General features: G+C 46.8%; 1 protein-coding gene and 1 long non-coding RNA gene across 2 annotated transcripts in view; one reads left to right on the top strand and one right to left on the bottom strand.

The window, feature by feature from the left end:
* LOC131480545 (uncharacterized) overlaps positions 1–13,705 on the bottom strand; it is a 67,435-nt gene extending 53,730 nt beyond the window's left edge. Inside the window, exons 1-2 of the long non-coding RNA XR_009245612.1 lie at positions 13,553–13,705; positions 11,693–12,724 (exon numbers count right to left, since the gene is read on the bottom strand). This is a non-coding gene — a long non-coding RNA (uncharacterized LOC131480545). The remainder of the gene's footprint in view (positions 1–11,692; positions 12,725–13,552) is intronic.
* On the top strand, positions 716–18,673 carry TGM5 (transglutaminase 5). The gene is given in 8 exon segments (XM_058665970.1): positions 716–890; positions 12,615–12,753; positions 13,381–13,484; positions 13,579–13,818; positions 15,931–16,296; positions 16,773–16,933; positions 17,835–17,968; positions 18,520–18,673. Coding segments are annotated over 8 exon segments (1,473 nt in total).
* Positions 18,674–20,157: the final 1,484 nt, after the last annotated feature.

The raw sequence follows: 20,157 nt of genomic DNA on the forward strand, positions 1-20,157 counted from the left end.
GAATCTCTCCTGTCTGCGCCTGTCTTCCTTGCAGTTTGAAGACAATATTGTAGACATCTGCCTGGAGCTACTGGACAAGAGCCTGAACTTCCATGTGGATCCATCCACAGACTGTGCTCTGCGGGGCAGCCCTGTCTATATCAGCAGAGTGGTGTGCGCCATGGTGAGGTCACTGGTGTGCCCAGGAAGGGAGCAAGCTGAGGGTGGGGGGTGTGCGGAGCCCTGTCCACTCCCTTACATCTGGGAGGAAAGGTGCAAGGAAGGGATACAGGGAGGGAGGGAGGGATCGACAAACCCTCTGGCCAAGCAATTCTGGATGAGATTCATGCCAAAATGTGGAGAAGGCATTTTCATAGCTGAACTTGAAAACAGCTCAGCTGGGGTGGGCTGCCTCCTCTGCTAATTCCATGTTGTATTTTAGGGAAAGACATTGTGGCTCCGGTTGGAGAAATGTTTCCCCCCCTCCCATCCCTATGCTAAATATCATGTGTAAAGCCTCCAAGCACTCCAGGATATAAACAGAATAAACTGAGAGTAGAGCACAAATCAGAATAGCTGGTCTCCTCTCCTTCCCTGTCCCAACTCATCTGGAAGGTTCCCAGTAAAACGAGGTCCAGGGTCATGGTTCAGACCCGTGGACTTTATAGCACAGCCACACAGCACAGGAAAAACATGCTTCTAACCCTATACATGGCTTCTCTTCAGATCAACAGCAATGATGACAGTGGCGTGCTCAATGGCAACTGGAGTGAGAATTACTCAGATGGTGTCAACCCTGCAGAGTGGACAGGCAGTGTGGCTATCCTGAAGCAGTGGCATGCCATGGGCTGTCAGCCGGTGCGCTATGGGCAGTGCTGGGTCTTTGCTGCTGTCATGTGCACAGGTAGGAGGTGGAAGGGATCCCATGGGAAGACCAAAAGTGCAACAGCCTGGGGATGGGCCCACTGAACCACTCGTGTCCTCCTCTCACACAGTCCCTGCTAGGGGACATTCCCACTGAAATGTCCACCTTCCCATCCTGATTTGTGGAGTGGAAACTTCTCGCTTCCCGAGACTGGCTGCCTTTCCTTTCTTTGGAACATTTTCTTCAGAGTCTAACTGGGAATCACCCAGGTTCAAGGTAGAAATGTGAGGTCAAACAATTAGAATTTTTACAAACTGTGCCCTTTCTGAGCACAGACACCAGGATTAATGGAGGTGTACACATGGAGAGAAAATGTGCATTGATCTGTAAAACAGGTCTCAGGGTTGGAACAGGATGGCAATGAGCTTGAAGTACAATGAGCTTGAACTGGAGTTGCTATAATATCAGAGGGCCTGGGTGCTTGACTCATCTCAGGAAGTTAGGGAATATAGAAAGGAAAAAGAAAATGATTTTTTTTTTCAGATGGGAAGTGAATATTACATGAGTAGAAGAAATTCTAAAATGCACACACACAGAGAGAAAAGAAGCAAATGGAAGTTGGGTAGTGCATGGCAGGGATCAAGCAGCAGAGGAAGGTAGGGAGGAAATCTCCAGGGAAGTGACATCTCAAAATGAGTCACATGCTGGAGGTGACAGTAGGAGGCCCTCTGCCTCACCCAGGGCCAGGAGCTTGTTCCTGGTTCTCACTGTTAGTCTGCCCCCAGCCAAGGCTGGTTCTCAGCCTCGTGGCACGCAACTCTATGGGTGACTTGGGTCATAGTCAGTGGTTATTTGTGTTAGCTGAGGAAGGAGATACAATGAGATTTTTGCAGACAGGACTGTTCAGTTGAATTCAGGGAGGGTAGGTTCACCCATAAGTTGGTAAGTGTGGAGGGCTCAGGTCTCCTGTTTGGAAATTCCCATGGGACAGGGTTTATATAATCTTTGTGTGTGTGTGTGTGTGTGTGTGTTGATCCCATGTCTGAGAAATATGATAGTTCTGGAGGAATCCCTGAGAACAGACAGCACTAAGCCTCTGTGCATGACTCAAAGAGGCTTCTGTCACTGGGGACCTAGAGGATGCCTTCATAGGAGCTGATGATGCAGTCCTGAGTTTATTCCTCTTGCCTGGAAGCTGCCCTATCTTAAGTGGGATGCTCTGGTTGCTCATGGATTAGGAACTTTGATACCAGAGTCTTGGAGATGTGGATGCGGTTGGAGGTCTGACTCATTCAGGAAGCATGGACGAGACTGCTGACTGACAGGCAGAGAATGATCTTATGTAAGACAGAGAGGGAAGCTTCCCTTATATCGAAAAACACAGTGTGTGGCCAAGTGTGTGTGTGTGCAAAGGGAGAGGGCTGTGTTTGGGTGTGGCTGTCTGGAAGAGGTGATGAAAGAGGTGGAGCCAGTGGTTGGAGATTAGGCCCTGAAAGCAGACCAATTAAAGTGTTTACAAGATGAATGGCCCTTTAGTGACCTGGGAAGCCAACATGGCCCAGTTTAGTAGCAGCAATCAGCACCAGTCTTCCCCCGAAGGGCCACCGTGCTATACTAATAAATATATCACTTGGAAAAACTCGTTAACTCATCTGGCTCTTATCGAGTCCTTGTTCTATGCCAGGCACTGTGTTCCAAGGACTCTTTAAGTACAGAGAAAGGAAAGAGCTTACATCTATCCTCTTACCCAGGTTAAAGTTAATCAAACTCCTTAACCCAAATACAACTGCCAGAGAATGTTCAATTTTATTATTATTACTTTACAGCTAACATTTACTGGGGACTTGTTTTGTGCCAGGCACTGTGTGAGAATTTGACAGCCTAAGATGGTGACAAAACATGCCAACTATGGAGGCAGACTGGGTTAACAGCTTTACCCCTTTTCAGTAGCAAATAAAATCAAAATTGTGGAGAGAATCAAATCCAATATAAGAGTAGACTGTGCATTTTCCTGTGATACAGGCATCTTTAAGGAAATACAATTTTTAAAATGCATCAATTTATTTATCTAAGATTTCTCATTTACTTGTTGAAAGTAGAAAAAAAATAGATATCTTCCTTTTTCTAGTTCACTCCCCAAATGCCTATAACAACTGGGGCTGGACAAGATTAAATTCAAGAGTATGCAACTTAATCTGGGTCCCCTGTGTGGGTGCAGGGCCTTACACATGTAAGCCAGCACCTGCTGGCTCTCTGGGAGCACATTATCCAGAAGATGAAATTGTAAACAAGAAACAAAAAAGGAAAAATAAAAAAACAAAACAAAAAGCAATACAAGAAAGGAAAAGAAATTATAAACAGAGTCAAGACTCAAACCTAGGCATTCTAATGTGGGTGTCCTTAACCACTGCATTAAATTCCCACCCCAGAAAATTAAACTTCAAAATTAAGCTTAGTAAGAGATTATTAAAACTGATGATAAAATAGAACATTTTAGCATTAGTAACAGGAGTCTTAAAAATGTTTGTGGAAATGCATATTATGAAAAAATTATACATGGATTTCAAAATGTTTGCACCAAAATAAATTCATCTTTTAATTATTTCCATGGACTTCAAATTTTGAGGTTCTGTCATTTAATGTAATAAAGCTGCGATTAGGTGGCTATTTGGCAGGGCAGTAAAGACCCAGCTTGGGACACTAGTATCCCATATCAAAGTGCATGGGTTCAAATCTTGCCTCTGTTTTCCATCCAGCTTCCTGCTAATGCTCATCGTGGGAGGCAGCAGGTAATGATTCAAGCACTGGGATCCCTGCCATCTATCCGAGAGACCCAGCTGGAGGTCCAGGCTACTGGCTTCAGCCTGGCACATCCCTAGCTGTGTGGGCATTTGAACAGTGGATGGAACAGTTCTGTCTCTCTACCTTTCAAATAAACATAAGTGAATTAAAATGTAGAAATATTTAGAACTGCCAGCATTATAACGCTTGCACTTTGGGGCCATTCATAAATAAGTTTCTTGCAATCAAGAACTGTCAAACTCTGATAGTCGATTTGATAATCAGGAAGGCAATAAGATGACTAATGGACAGGTAGCATAATCAATGTGGATACAGTGGACAAACGCATTCACCTCCCAGACAGGATTCAGAGGGAGGGGACAAGATTTCATGACAGTAACTCAGAATGGTGTACAATTTAAAATGTACTGTTAATTTCTGGAGTTTTTAACGTAACATTTTTGGAATGTGGTTGAATCCAGGTAACTGAAACCACGGAGCAGGACACTACAGATTAACAGAGACTGTTGTCAATACCAGCATTATTTGGCTGTACTCAGGCAAGTCACTGAGGTTGTTCCTCAGTTTTCTCAGCTGTGTGATGACAAGCGTGAGGAGAGTGCTGGTGCCTTTTCCCTAGGATTATTGAAAAGATTAAGTGACTTCATACTTGGAGAGTGCTTAGAACAGTGCCAGCTACCATGAGGGTCCAGTGTTAGCTAAGGTTGTATCATTTGGTTCCCTGAATAATCTTGGGAGCCAGGTCCTTTCATATCCATTTTATAGGACAGCAAATTAGGTGTCGCAGCTGGTCTCACCCTCAGGTGTGGCTAACTCTGCAGTCCATCCTCTAAGCTGCTTCATGTACACTGCTGGCAGCTGCCATCTGGCATCCACTGAGCTTCAGTCACACTGAGTGCTTCCACTATTTATTTAAAAAGTTGTATTATTGCTATGTTTTATTTATTTCAGAGATAGGCAGAGAAATCTCTCATCCATTGGTCTGCTCCCCAAATGCTACTAACAGCTGAGCTGGGCTAAAGTCAAAGCCTGAAATGTAATTAGATCTTTCATGTATGTGGCAGGGATCCAGTATTCAACTGTCATCACACATGTTTCCCAGGGGGTCTGCACTGGCAGGAAGTCAGAATCAGGGGCAGAAATTGAATCTGAACCCAAGTTCTTTTCTATGGGATACGAGAATCTTAACCACCATCTTAACTGCTAGGCTAAGTGCCAGCTCCACTTCCACTATTCCAAATATTCATAAATCCTGTGAATTAGATATTAAATACCTATTTAATAGGCAAGAAAACTGAGACTTAAAGTGACCAATTAACTCTGTATGACTCAGAAGGGCATGCTCCCCTCTGCAGCCCTGTCTTCTGGTATTGCTTTTTACAGTGTCAACATATTCCTTCAGCTTCCTATAGAAAAATCACAGGAGGCTTTGTGTGCATCAAAGATACAGTTACAGGGGCCAGCTCTGTCATGTGGCAGGTAAAGAGGCATTTGCAGTGCCAGCATCCCATATGGGCACTAGTTTCTGTCTTGCCTGCTCTGCTTCTCATTCAGCTCCCGGCGGGTGGCCTGGGAAAACAGCAGAGAATGGCCTAAGTCATTGAGCCCTGCACTCATGTGGACAAGGCTCTGGGCTCTCGGCTCCAGTTTGTCCTAGCCCTGGTCATTACAGCCATTTGGTGAGTGAATCAGCAGATGAAAGATCTCTGTCTCTCTGTAACTCTTTCAAATAAATAAATCTTAAAAAGGAGGTTGGGGAGAGAAACTCTGTTACAATCTTCTGTTCTGCCCTTGGCATTCATTTAGTTCCTTGTTATTTGGGAATTTCAGAGAACTCATGGTTTACCCTTCCTGTGCTCAGGACAAGCCTCTTCCCTTCCCACAGAATTCTGGATCACCAGACTCTCTCTGCCTGTCCTGACTGACCACTTCTGGAAAATGTTGGGACCTTTGCACAACAGCAGTGCTTTTCTGTTCTGAAAACTCTCTCTAAAAGAGCCAGATGTCTACAAGCCACTATTGTATGATTCCTTACAGTGAAAGGGCAGGACTGACAAATCCATGAGCAAAGCAGATCAATGGTTACTTCCGGCTGGAAGGAGAGGATAATGGAAGTGACTGCAGATGGATATGATGTTTCTTTTTCTTGTTTTTAAAGACTTATTTATTGGAAAGACACAGTGAGAGAAAGGAAGAGTGAGAGAGAGGGCATTCCTTCTGTTGGTTCACAAACTCCTCAAATAGCCACAACAGCCAGGATAGGGTTGGATCAGATTAAAGCTAGGAACCAGGAACTCTATCAGGTTCTCCCACATGAGTGGTATTTGGATAGTCTGCTGCAGTAACAGGGAGCTGGATTACAAACACAGCAGACATATCATGAACCAACATTCCCATAAAGGTCACTGGCTTATTCCTGCTGGGCCATGACCCTGGGCTCTGGGGCTTCTATATGGGGTGATGAAATGTTCTGGAATTAGTGGGGATTATATACAACCTGTGAATATATTCAAAACTACTGAATTATGCACTTTACTAGGCTGAATAGGATAGTATGTGAGTTATTTTTCAAGACAGTTGTTTAAGAAAAAGTCAGGCCTCCTGGGCATATGTGTGGTCTGCTTTTGTTGACAACTGCACGGGCATGGGGGACAGCAATGGCTTTGGCAGAGTGCTGGAAGACACTAATGTGTGACTATGAGCAGGCCTGTGGGCAGCATCCCCCACTCTGCAAAACAGAGCACTGGGTCCTGGGAGACACACTAGGGAGTTGGATGGGAGCTAGTGCGGGAGATGGGAAGCTTTAGGGTCAGGCCTAAACCTTTACAGCTCAACCAAAGCAACCCCTCTTGTATGTCTCAGGTTTATGGGAACCTCACTCAGGACTGGTCTTCTAAGTAATGTCTTCTGCTTGAAACCTTTTTGAAACCCCCAAGCTCGACATCATCGAAGATTTTGTTCTAACTCGGCTGAGTAGTGGTCTCTGTAATCTTAACTCCAATACAATAACTCTTGTTCTCATTGTTTTCACCAAGCCCTGCATCTCCAAGAAGGAACCTCAGCCAAGGCACTGGTGCATCACGCTGACCTAAGCTTGCTTTAGATCCTGGTCCAAGTGCTCCTTTGTGCAATTCCTGGCTTGAGCACAAATTAACCGTTATTTTCCATTGATTTATGAGCCATCCAGATTGTATGGAATGTTCCCTATGAGGGTTGTTGGTTAATATGTGACAAGTGTTTAGAAAGATGTCTGGCAAACAGCATGCTTTACATAAGTGTTAGTTGCTGTAATTAGCCTGGGACTGTTTTATTCTCTGCCTCTTAGGTTCCAGAACATTTCTGGCACTTGTTCAAAAGGCATTTTTAGTCATTCCTCCAATTATATTCCTATGTCCTTTGCCACATTTGCCCTCTTTGTTTTCTTCTTTTCTTGGACTATTTACAGTTAAGTTAATAATATTCCTCATTTTCCAGCACAACCATAATTGTTTTGCTTCAGATCTGTGTTTTTTTTTAAAGGATTTATTTATTTGGGCTGGTGTTGTGCTATAGTATGTAAAGTCACTGTCTGTAATATTAGCAACCTATCTGGGCACTGGTTTGGGTCTCAGCTATTCCACTTCTCTTCTAGTTTCATGCCAATGTGCCCGGGAAAGCAGCTAATGATGGACTAAGTGTTTGAGTTCTGCCATTCACATGAGAGCCCCAGATGGAGCTCCTGGATTCGACATTAGCTAACCTAGTCCTGGCTGCGTGGCAATTTGGGGAGTAGGCCAGCAAATAAAAGGCCTTGAGCTCTTTCTGTATTACTCTCACTCTCTAAAGCTCACACTCTGAATTGTGTGCTCTCTCTCTTTCTCTGTAACTCTTTTAAATAAATAAATAAATCCATCTATTGCTTCACTCCCTAGATGACTGCAACTACCAGGACTGGGTCAGGCCGAAGCCAGGTGCCAGGGAGCCTCATACGTGTCTCTCATGTGGGTGGCAGAATCACAAATAAATGGGTCATCTCTTGTTGCTTTTCCTAGGCCATTAGTAGAGAGCTGGAAGTGGAACAGTCAGACACAAACTGGTGTCCAGATGGGATGTGGGTATTGCAGACAGTAGCTTAAAATACTATGCCACAGGGCCCGGCGGCGTGGCCTAGCGGCTAAAGTCCTCGCCTTGAAAGCCCCGGGATCCCATATGGGCGCCGGTTCTAATCCCGGCAGCTCCACTTCCCATCCAGCTCCCTGCTTGTGGCCTGGGAAAGCGGTCGAGGACGGCCCAATGCATTGGGACACTGCACCCGCGTGGGAGACCCGGAAGAGGTTCCAGGTTCCCGGCTTCGGATTGGCGCGCATCGGCCCGTTGCGGCTCACTTGGGGAGTGAATCATCGGACGGAAGATCTTCCTCTCTGTCTCTCCTCTGTGTATATCTGGCTGTAATAAAATGAATAAATCTTTAAAAAAAAAAATACTATGCCACAACACCTATCCCCACACCTCTCTTTTTAAAAATGGCTAATTTCCCCATTTTCTCTCATAACCCATTTTCATTCTCCTCCTCCTCCAATAGGTTAACATTTAACACATTTAAAATGTAACACTGCTGTTGAATGTTTTCTAATTGAAAACGTATTGTTGTATCCTTTCAGTATTTTTTTAGTGTCATAGAACATATTTTCATCTCTTTAGAAGGTCCATTGGTGTATGTGTGTGTGTGTGTGTGTTTTAATTTTATTTGTTCATTCATTCAAAAGGGAGCAAGAAGGAGGGAGGGAGGCAGGAGTGCAGGGAGAGAGAGAGAGAAAGGATAGATGGAGCTTTCCTCTGCTGGTTCACTCCCCAAATGCCTATAATGGCCAGGACTGGACTCTGTACTGGGTCAAAGCTGGGATCCTGGAACCCAATCTAGGTCTTCTGAGTGAGTAGTAGAGACCAAACGACCTGAGATGTGCACTGGCAGGTAGCTGGAATAGGGAACCAGAGCCAGACATGAAGCCCAGGTACTCTGACGAAGGATGTGGGCATCTTAACCAGAAGAGTGAACATCCACCCCATTGTTTTTCTTTACATTTCTCTTCTCTTTATGTTCATATTTTCTCGTTTTCCTCTTCAGCATACTTATAATATTTAAAATAGCTCATTTTATGTTGCTGCCTGGATCTGGTCTCATTGATTAAATTTCTCCAGGTTATGGGTCATATCTCTTTGTTTCCTTACATGCTCTGTGGGTTTTTTTTTTTTTTTAAGAAAATTATTTGAGAGGCAAAGAACTCCCATCTAATCGGTCAATCACCTATTTGGAGGTTTGGTTTTAGGTTTGTTACAGTGGCTCCAGAGAAGTCGTTAAGCCTGACTTAGCCCACAATTAAGTCACAACTTCAGAGGACTCTACCCAATGCCCAGTGTCCTGCAAGGCCTCCCTACTCTTTTTTTTTGGCCTCTTGAAATTTCTCACAGCTCTATGGACGCTGTTCTGTACCATCATCTCTAAACTTCATGTGTCTCATTGATAAATGAGATAATCAGAGGGGTGTGGAAAGGATTATGTGAGATTAGCTGTGCAGAGATTGGCACCTTGATGTCTTGACTAGAAAGGATGATTGGGAAAACTGAAAAACAGTAAATTCAGCTGAGTATATGTTTAGTGACAGTGAATTCTCCACCTAGGATTAAGGTCTGCTGGAGGCCAGCATTGTAACATAGCAAGTTAAGCTACAACCTGCTACAACAACTTCCTATATGGTTGCTGGTTCAAGTCCCAACAACTTCATTTCAGATCCCGCTCCCTGCTAATGAACCAGGGAAAGCAGCAGAAGAGGGCCCAAGTGCTTGGGCCCTGCATCCACATGGGAGACTCAGAAGATGCTCCTAGTTCCTGGCTTCAGCTTGGCCCCTCCCTGGTCATTCTGGCCATTTGGAGAGTGAACCAATGAACAGAAGACATCTCTCTCATTCTCTCTCTCTCTATCTCTCTCAAATAAGTATATTTCTTTAAAAATTAGTCATATTCAGGAGTCATGGGGATAGGAGTGAAAACGGATGCTAGAGATGAAATGAGCTCTTTTAAGTCTCCAGGAAACACATACGGGCAGGGCTTTGTGATGATCTGAGCATCATGATCTTGATACGAAAGCCTTGGTTTCACCTCCCTGTATAAGAACCCTATCTTGATCTTCTACAGCTTCATCTTGTCCCACTTGGCTAGTCTGTCCCCCAGCAGGGGCTTCTCACAAGCTGTGATGAGCAGAAGGTAAGAAAGCAACACTGCAAATCCATCATCATCAAAGCTTGTGCTCTACAGACAGATGAGCAAACAGAGCTGTGTTCAAGCTGCCAACCACCAAAATAGGCAAAGAGTCCCAAGACCTCACACAGTCAGCCATCCAGTGAAGATGCAGCAAGTATCTGCAAAACAGGCCCTGCCCCAGTAACGACCAACAACACACAATTCCTGCCTTCAGGAAGGCAGGTACATAAACACCTTGTTTCCCACCAAGTGCTCTGATCTAAGCAAGATCTTCAAAGTACCACCAGACCAGTGACCTGTATTAGGGTGGAAAAGCATCCTCCAATCACATTTGGCCCTACCCTTGACACTTCAAGAGGCCATTCCTGAATTGATCAGTGAAAAGTGGGACATATGCTCCCTGTTCTCTCTCGCTGCCCACTCATGCTGGACACATTCTCTCACTGCTCTGTGTGTTGCTCTGACTACACCTTTAGCATAAGTATGTCAACACAATGCCTATTTCTTACCTCATTCCTATATCCTATTTCTTCATTGGCAGCTTTTCAACCTTCACCCTCCCCTCAGCGGCTGCTCTGTGTCACCTCTGTCTAGAACTCATTTGTCGGCTCTGCCCACTGCCTGGCCTAGTTCTTTAGCCTTGTTCAGACCTGCCTCTCTCAGGAGAGCTCAAGGCATCCCTCTGAGCTTCTCTTTTCTCACTTGGCATGCTCGCCTGCAGAGGTTTTCTGCCAAAATGCAGAAGGAACTAAAACTAAAATCTGTGGGCAATGAAACATTTCAACTAAAATGTATAAATATTTTCTTAAAGATGGTGAGAATGGGAAGAGGTGTTTGGCCTGGGGATCCAGACAACCACATCCCATATACCCAATACCTGCCTCCAGCTCCAGCTTCCTTCTAATGCAGGTTCTAGAAGACAGTAGGCGAGGATGCAAATATTTGAGACCCTGACACTCACGTGGGAGACCTGGATGGAGTCTCCACATGACAGTTTCATTCCAGCACAGCTCAGCTTTTGTGGACACTTGGGCAGTGAGCTAGTGGATGGGTGTTATTTCTCTCCTTTTAGGTAAATCAGGAAAAAAAAAGTAAATATTAAAAACTACTTTGAAAATTGTAACTACAACCCATTTGATTCCAAAACAAGTGATAATAGTATGTGTGAGAACCCTTGGAAATATCTATATATATTTTTAAAGATTTATTTATCTGAAAGACAGATTACAGAGAGTGGGAGAGAAATCTTCCATCCATTGATTCACTCCCTAAATGGCAACATGGCCAGAGTTGGGTCAGGTTGAACTCAGTAGCCTGGAACTCCATCAAAGAAAGGTGTCCCTTGTGGAAGCAGGGGCCTAAACACTTGAGTCATCCTCTGCTGCTTTCCTACGCCATTAGCTGGGAGCCTGATCAGAAGTAGAGAATCCTGGTCTTGAAACGGTGTCCACATCACAGGCAGAGGTTTAATTAGATACACCATAACGCTGGTCCCAGAAATGCAAGTATTTTTTTTACTCAGTCATTTTACCTCTTGGAATTTGTTGCCAAGGTGGGGGTGGGGCTGGAATTTATCTATAAAGATATTCATTGCAGAGTTATCCACAATAGCAGAAAAACTGAAAACCAGTAAAATGCCTAAAAAATAACCACTACTAGAAATCTTGCTTTGGGCAAATATTAGGTAACATGGGGAAATTTATGTGATGCACAATTAGGTGAAAATACTAGAATGCTTGAAGTGGGTTCAGTATTAATTACAAGCTCAGCAGTGATAACAGGACTTAAGTGATAGCTCGGCTCCTTACCAGTTGTGTGACTTTTTTTAGCTTCTGATGTGATATCTTCACAGTGGAGATAATAATTGCAGCTACCAGGTGATGTAGTCCTAAGGATGACGCAGGCAAAACACATCACACTTTGGCTGGCTGGTACACCTTGTAGTTAAGATTAGTCCTGACCTGTGTGGGTCATCACTGCTAGACTTGAGGACACAGGGATCCCCGGGGCATCTGATGGCAGCAACATGGCTGTACTTCACAGGGCACTGCACAGCGATTTTGGCAGAGGATGAAGAGAGGAAGCTGGCCAGCAGAGGGAATGGATGCCCCTTAGGGGTAAAGACAACACCTCCTCTGTCCCTTCCAGGCTTGTCCTCCCTGGAGCACACTCTCACTTCCCTAAGTTTTTGTACCCCAGCTTCCTTCCATGCCTGGCTCCATTTGTGACATTTTCCTTGACAGGCTTCCAAGATCACACATCTAGGGGAAGGTGTGCGGTAATCCAAGTGTCTAAACATTCTGCCTGAGAAACCAATAGCCTCAGCCAATGCTCCTAAGAACAGGGAGGAAGAGATTGCCAACTGTCTGGGTTGAAGATGGAGATTCACGGTCAGGAGAGAAGTGAGATTGAGTCAGGCCCCTGAAGTCTCACCAGTGGAGGAGACGGGTGGACCCTGCCCTGCTGGTGTGGCCTGGACATGCCATGGCCCCATGACTTGCCCGTCTTTTTGTCAGCTCTGTCTGGCAATGCTTGTCTGAGCAGCCAACATTCCAACATTTGCATAGTCTTCTCCATGGACTCAGGACATGGGAGGGAGGTGGAACATGTCATCAACCCCACGCTCAGGCAATTCCTGCCTGGTGTCCAGCAGATGTGCCTTAGGGTCAGGAGTCTGCAGTGTTCCAAGCCCACAGTCCCTGGGGCGATTTTTCTGCCTTTTCTGTGCAGTGATGCGGTGCCTTGGGATCCCCACCCGTGTGATCACCAACTTTGACTCCGGCCATGACACAGACGGAAATCTGGTCATAGATGAATATTACGACAGCACAGGCAGGATTCTGGACAACAAGAAGAAGGATAGCATCTGGTGAGAGAAACTTTCAGCGCATCCCTAGCACCACACATCCAAGTCAAGTCCCTTCCGCCCCCACCCCAAGCAGGGGGCCACAGTCTGCTGCTGGCTAAGCCCCCACCACTCCTTTGAGCTCCAACGAAGGGCGGAAAGGCAGCTGACAAGATATTAAACTTGGGGGTTGGAATCCTCACATCCTAAAAGCTCTCTGCCCTGCACTGAGCTTCCCCCTTGGTCACCTCCATCCAGTGCTCAGCCGCGGAGCTCTGAGCACGGGCAGGCCCCTAGTCTGAATTCTGGATGCAAGGTCACAGGGTTGGGGGCCAGATGGGCTCTGGAGTCCCTAACAATACACACAGCAAAGGACCACAGGGTCCTCTGGTATGTGTGTGGGGTTGGGGGACGGGGAACAGAAAGGGTTTGCAGCTTCCACAGATTCTGGGAACCTTTGCACTGTAGTCACAGCAGAGAAGAGTAAACCGGCCGACAAAAAAATCTCTTTCTCTCTTGCCCCACCCCCACCCCCGCCTCCACTCTCTTTGTCTTCCTGTTGCTCTCTCAAGTAAGTAGAATTGAAAAACATGAGCTGGGCAACCTCCCCCTTAACCTCCTATGACAGACTCGGTTGCCCTCTCCCCTCAGGAATTACCACGTGTGGAATGAGTGCTGGATGGCCCGCAGGGACCTCCCTCCTGGCTATGGGGGCTGGCAGTTACTGGACGCCACGCCTCAGGAAACCAGCAATGGTGAGGCTCCCGGAAGCAAAGCGCCCCGTGCCCAAGCGGCCGCTCCACGAGGGCCCCGCCCCACCCACCTGGGGCTTCTCGCGTTTCTCCTCAGGCCTCTACTGCTGTGGGCCCGCGTCCGTCAGGGCCATTAAGGAAGGGGAAGTGGACCTCAAGTACGACACGCCTTTTGCGTTTTCCATGGTGAACGCCGACTGCGTGTCCTGGCTGGTCTACGGAGGGAAAGAGCAGAGACTGCACGGCACCACCAACGCCGTCGGCAGCTTCCTCAGCACCAAGGGCGTCCGCAGCGACGAGCGGGATGACGTCACTGAGAGCTACAAATATGAAGAAGGTACTTCAGAGCAGCCCACCTCAGAGTGTGAAGCGGTTGTCGGGCACCTCCCCGGGGCCAGAGGGCGGCTACCAGCTGTGCATGAGGTGCTGGCCCAGTGTCCCCACTGTCTGTGTAAACACACACACACACCCTGCACCAGTTTACATAAGGTGTTCATATTGGTAGTACAACAGTTCTTTACCCCTGCTTTCCCCTCCACAAATCATCTGCTGCTTTGGTTAATTGTGTTAACTTCTTTGATTTCAGGTCACTGGTGCTAACTTCACTGATTTCATTCTTTTTTATCTGGTATTTGGAACACCAGCAGCCAGACTCCTCTTAGGCCCAATTTAAGGTCAAGCTGGTCCCTTCCTAGTCCATCTCCTGAGGAGTCAGCAGAGTCAGAAGCATTATTCCCAGGCAGTGGCAGCCATAGCAGGGGCTACTTATACCTGCCAGGAGAGCCAAAGGGAAGACTAACTGGGTGGAGTATGGATGTATTGCTAGAAATGGAAGGCGGCCAGTCCATCTCTGGGGTCAAGTACCAAGGGCCCAAGCAAAGAGGGCCACAAGCAGGGTCAGGGATCAGCATTGAGGTTGGCAGGGGCAGCAGCTGAGCTGAGGAAGGCAGGAAGGATGGGGGAAGCTGAGTGAGTGTTGATGAGTGGGAGTCTGCGCTTTTTCTATGTGGGACTCGAGGTTAACTGGGAGAGGTTCCAGAACCTGAACCGCGAAACAGAGACTCCTGAGGGGAGGGACAAAGTCCAGCAGTGTCTTCCTCTTCTCCCTTCATCAACTTTGCAGGTACCTCAACTGGGTTGCCCTGGAAACAGAGCCTGGGCAAGGATTCTAATGTCGGTGGTTAATTTTGCAAGCAACCTCAGGAAATATCTGTAGGAGAGTGAAGAAGTGAAACAGGAAGGGAAAAGAGCCACATGTTCCATAAGATTTGTTGTTTCTCTAAAGTTAAGATTAAAGGGGCCTTGCATTTTTATTTGCTGAATCTGACAACCCTACTAGGGGATCCAGTGTAAGATGATGCCACAAGTTTATCACATGAAAAAGGCAGGCACACAAGGGTAATTATCCACTGACACATATTAGCTAAGAATTGAGGGTGGTTCCTCAAGGGTGTCAACTCCTGGCACTTCTGTCCTGTCCTGTGCATGGGCCACGTCTGCTCTGATGGTGGAGAAAGCGTCAGAGGTGGAGTAGGAGCTATGAGCACCAAGATGGCAAGGTTCATGGGGACACTGGAAGGGCATTGGCAGCAGTTACTACAGAGGTCCCCACGGTCTCCTGGGGGACTCGGAAGGGACTGGGTTAAACTTCAGTGGACGCCATGCCCTTAAGAGGCTTATTTTCCTGCATTTGTTGGGCCACTGTTCTTCCCTGGAGGGCATCAGAATAGAGTCAAGTGGTCATGGTCACAGACATGGGTTTTGGAGTCTGACACACTGGGTTTCTACCTGGAGTCTACTCCTTGTTAGTTGCATAACATGGGCAGGTACCATGATCTGTCTGATCCTCCTCATCCCCATCTGCATGTGGAAAAATAATACCAACGAATGACATCTCTTTCATGATCGGTACAAGTATGAAAGGTAGAGAGTGGGGCCCGATGCAATAGCGTAGCGGTTAAGGTCCTCGCCTTGAATGCGCCAGGATCCCATATAGGCACCGATTCTAATCCCGGCAGCTTCACTTCCCATCCAGCTCCCTGCTGGTGGTCTGGGAAGGCAGTCGAAGATCGCCCAAAGCCTTGGGACCCCGTACCTCTGTGGGAGACCCAGAAAGAAGTTCCTGGCTCCTGGCTTCGGATCGGCACAGTACTGGCTGTTGCGGTCACTTGGGGAGTGAATCATCAGATGGAAGATCTTCCTCTCTGTCTCTCCTCCTCTCTGTACATCTGCCTTTCCCATAAAAAAAAAAAAAAAAAGGTAGGGAGTGCTCGGCTGAGCCTATTAGGAAGCACTTTATCAATGGGAAGCAACGTTTGTTTTTGAAATGAGGGTTTTAAACCTCTCCATCACCGCAGTGTTACTGGAGGGGTGGAGGGTAGGCTGTTCAGCTAAGGCTTAACCTATGGGGAGCCTACCCCACATAGGGTGCTGTGCTCTACCCTCTCAGGTTCCCCCCAAGAAAGGCAGGTGTTCTTGAAGGCGCTACAGAAGCTCCAGGCTAGAAGGGTCCCAGACCTTCGAGAAGCAGCTGCACCACTTCCCACCCCCATGCCACTGAGCCGGAACAGCCCTCGGAGCCTGGATACATCCTCCCTACCATCCAGCAACGCTGCCCAGGTCTCCCTGAAATTCAAGCTTGTCGACCCACCCAACATGGGCCAGGACATAAACTTGGTCCTGCTGGCTATCAACATGTCACACCAGTTCAAGGACCTCAAGGTGAACCTGAGTGCCCAGTCCTTGCTGCATGATGGTAGCCCCCTGGCCCCGTTCTGGCAGGACACAGCCTTTATCACACTCTCGCCTGAAGAAGGTAAGGGCTCTGGACCAGGCAGGGGACAGTCTGAATGCAGTCAGTCACGTCCATGCTTGGGAGGGACATGCAGCCAATACTTTTCTTCCTATCCCATGTAACACATATTCCTCCCCTCCCCTCTAACCTTTCCTCTATTCTCTTCCTACATCTTTCTTCTCCTCTCCTTTCTTCTCCGCATTCCCTGCTTCCCCCAAGAAACAGCAGCTTGCTTAATGGGAACAGCCTGAGCTTGGCAGCCATCTAGGTCCCAGCAGGAGTCTCAGCTCATCCATTCATTCCCGGGAGAATGACCTTAAACAAGCCCTTTTCGTCTCTCTTAATCTCCATTTCTCCAATAGCAAAGCTAACTTTTGCTTCATCAGGACTCAGTCCACGCTGGTTCCTTCTCCCTCTATGCCAAGAGCCACCCTATCCAACCTGGGTCCAGCTGCTTTTCTAGCCACTCTCATGTTATCCTTGTGTTCTCTCCCTAGCGAAGACCTACCCCTGCACAATCCCCTATTCCCAGTACAGCCAGTACCTATCCACAGACAAGCTGATCCGCATCAGCGCCCTGAGTGAAGAGAAGAACAGTCCAGAGAAAATCCTGGTGAACAAGATCATCACCTTGGCATACCCAAGCATCATGATTAATGTAGGCCAGAGCCCTACAAATGACTTGTGGGCCCCCGGGAGAAGTCTGAGAGAGTGTGTCTGAGAAGTCTTCCTCTTGTACTACTGGAGACCTTATAGCAGAGCTGTGGGCAGGAACCATGGGTAGTCAGATAGACAGAAAGGGAGAGGAAGAGAGAGAGATATTGAGATTCTTTCTTGTGTCACCTGCTGTTGTTGGCCATGCCCAGGCCCTACAGGTGGGAACATGAGCCAAGATAGGAGGGGCTCAGATTGGGATGAGAGCTCTGCCTGAAACTCAGCTCTGATTTGACTGGCCACTTTCTGACAGTGCCCCTTGGACAAGCCACTGGGCCTCTGCTTTTTAAAGTGAATTAGGCTGGGTGGCCTTTGCAGACTCTTCCTGCTGTGATGTTTGGTGGTCTTCTGAATGGGAAGAAGAGATTCAGGGCCCCCTTTCCTTCAAGTGCTGTCTCTCCAAAGCCAAACATCCTTTCCTGCACCCTTGGGGCTCTCTGCAGGAGTTGAGGGAGGTATAATCAAAGGTTTGGTTAGAACTTGGACCTCCATACCATCTTAGCAAAGGAGCAATAAATACATAGAGAACTGATAAGGTACAGAGAAACGACCTTGAGTCTCCAGTGGGGCCAAACTGTAGGAAGAAAAATCCATGGGGACCTTATGGTAGACCAGGGTTAGTGAGTCAAGTTCCTCTGGTTTTGTCTCAGATAGATCAGGGCCTTTGACCCTCCTGGTAGAGATGGGAAGAGGGACACCTTTGTAGATTTCTGTCTTGTGTGTAGAGAAATGGAGGTTGGTCGGATAGCTCTGCTTCCCCTCAGTTGGCTTCAGCTCAGAATAACCCTTTTGCCAAAATGGCACATTCGAGTTGAGTTGATGTCCTGCTCTGGTTCTCTGTGCAGGTCCTAGGGGCAGCCATTGTGAACCAGTCACTCTCCATTCAGGTGATATTTTCTAACCCCCTCTCAGAGCAGGCTGCGAATTGTGTGCTGACTGTGGAAGGCAGTGGCCTCTTCAAGAAACAGCAGAGAGTCCTGTAAGTCCCAGGAGCATCTTACCCTCTTACTGACACCCACCCCCAACTGTTTATTTGTGTGTGTTTGTTTCTGTGGTTTTTAAAAATGAGGACATTCTTCTTCTTTTTAAGGTTAATTTGTTTATTTGAAAGGTAGAGAGACAGAGAGCAATCTCCATCCTCTGGTTCACTCCTGAAATGGCCTCAATGACCAAGGCTGAACCAGGTCAAAGATTGGAACCTGGAGCTTCTTCTAGTTCTCCCACATGGCTGTAGGGGCTCAAGCACTTGGGCCATCTCCCACTACCTCCCCAGTCATTAACAGGGAGCTGGATCAGAAGTGGAACAGATGAGACTTCAACGAGCACTCAAATCAGATTCTGATGCTATAGGTGCTTAACCCAGTACACCTCCATGCCAGCCCCACTTCTCTCCATTTTTATCCTGGGATTAGCATGGGCTCCCGGGTCAGGTTCTTAGAACACCAGCGAAGAGAGCCAGGAAATAAGGGGAAAAGGTTTTGGAATTACTTTAATGCCTATGGCTTTCTGATATTTTCCATTGTGTTGCAGCATCGGAGTCCTCAAGCCCCAACACAGGGCAAGCATCACTCTGAAGACCATTCCTTTCAAGAGTGGCCAAAGGCAGATCCAAGCTAATCTGAAGAGCGACAAGTTTAAGGACATCAAAGGCTACAGGAACGTATATGTAGACTGTGGGTTGTAAACTCTGAGGCAATGAGATAGATGTATGGATTTGAAGCTTCCGAAAAGAGCAAATTCAAATGCAAGTTGTGCCTTTCTGTCTATATAACACAGAGTTCCAACATGAGCAGCAAGAGAGATACTGATGATAGCTCATTTCCTGGACCATTTGCACAACTCCCCCGCACTCTGTTCAGGGTACAGGGATTCCATGGTATCCCACTCCAAAGTGCAATTTGGCACAGAGTTCATAGGACACTTGTTGGACTTGGCCATAACTTGCTATCCCTCAGACATCAAGGAAAGAGGAAAACTGCCTGAGCAGCTTATTGTCATGTTATTGTTTTAATTGCTAGTTCCCTCCTACTAATAAACTTCATTCATTGTCTCATTTCCTATCATCACTTCCCTGTCATCTTCCTGGATGCTGGGAACATCCTACAGTTTCAGTGCCTGAACATACTCACTCATTCAAGAAACATTTATTTACTAGTCTGAGGCAGTAAACAAAGTCCACATTCTAGTGGGGGTGGGGAAGATAGACAATAATATGTCAACAAACAAAATTCTTACAGATGGTGTATGAATCCCATTAGGAACATGGGTAACACCATAGGCATCTCTACCACCTCCCATCTGGTGCCCCTTTCACCTTGTCCTTCCCTTGAACCCCTTCCCACATCCAAGAGGTCTCAGCCTCTCCACTCATAGTCCACCAGTGCACTGCAGTGCAGGATCACCTTGGGTCAGCTGAAAGAGAAAGCCAATTGAATAATGCAAAGGTGTGCATTTTTGTGTTCTGCCTTTCCTAGGTCAGACTGAACATAAGGCAACTCCAGTCAATATTTTCTCTTGGATACACATACTTTTTCCTTTTCCTTTTTTTTTAAAGATTTATTTATTTTTATTGCAAAGTCAGATATATATATATGTTTTATATATATATATATAGAGAGAGAGAGAGAGAAAGAGAGAGAGAGAGAGAGAGAGAGAGAGAGAGAGGAGGAGAGACAGAGAGGAAGATCTTTCGTCTGATGATTCACTCCCCAAGGGACCACAACGGCCGGAGCTGCGCCAGTCTGAAACCAGGAGCCAGGAACTCCTTCTAGGTCTCCCACAGGGATGCATGGTCCTAAGGTTTTGGGTCATCCTCGACTGCTTTCCCGGGCAACAAGCAGGGAGCTGGATTGGAAGCTGGGCCGCTGGGCTTAGAACCGGTGCCCATAGGGAATCCTAGTGTGTTCAAGGCAAAGACTTTAGGTGCTAGGCCACTGCGCTGGGCCCTAAACCTAGTTTTTCAAGGAATGGTGTAAAGTCCTATATAAAAAAAGAGGCTTGATGCACCTGCCTTCCAGGCTTGACTTCCTACTAAGACAGCTGTCCTGGTAAATGGATATTTACACATTAAATAAAAAGCTAAGGACTTCCATTATATATAAACAAAGGGTTAGTGTAGTTCATCAGAGGGAGAAAAGGGTGTGGTAAGAGCTACATAGTTGGTTGATA

The sequence above is a fragment of the Ochotona princeps genome, chromosome 6 (assembly GCF_030435755.1).
Source record: "Ochotona princeps isolate mOchPri1 chromosome 6, mOchPri1.hap1, whole genome shotgun sequence".
NCBI lineage: Eukaryota > Metazoa > Chordata > Mammalia > Lagomorpha > Ochotonidae > Ochotona > Ochotona princeps.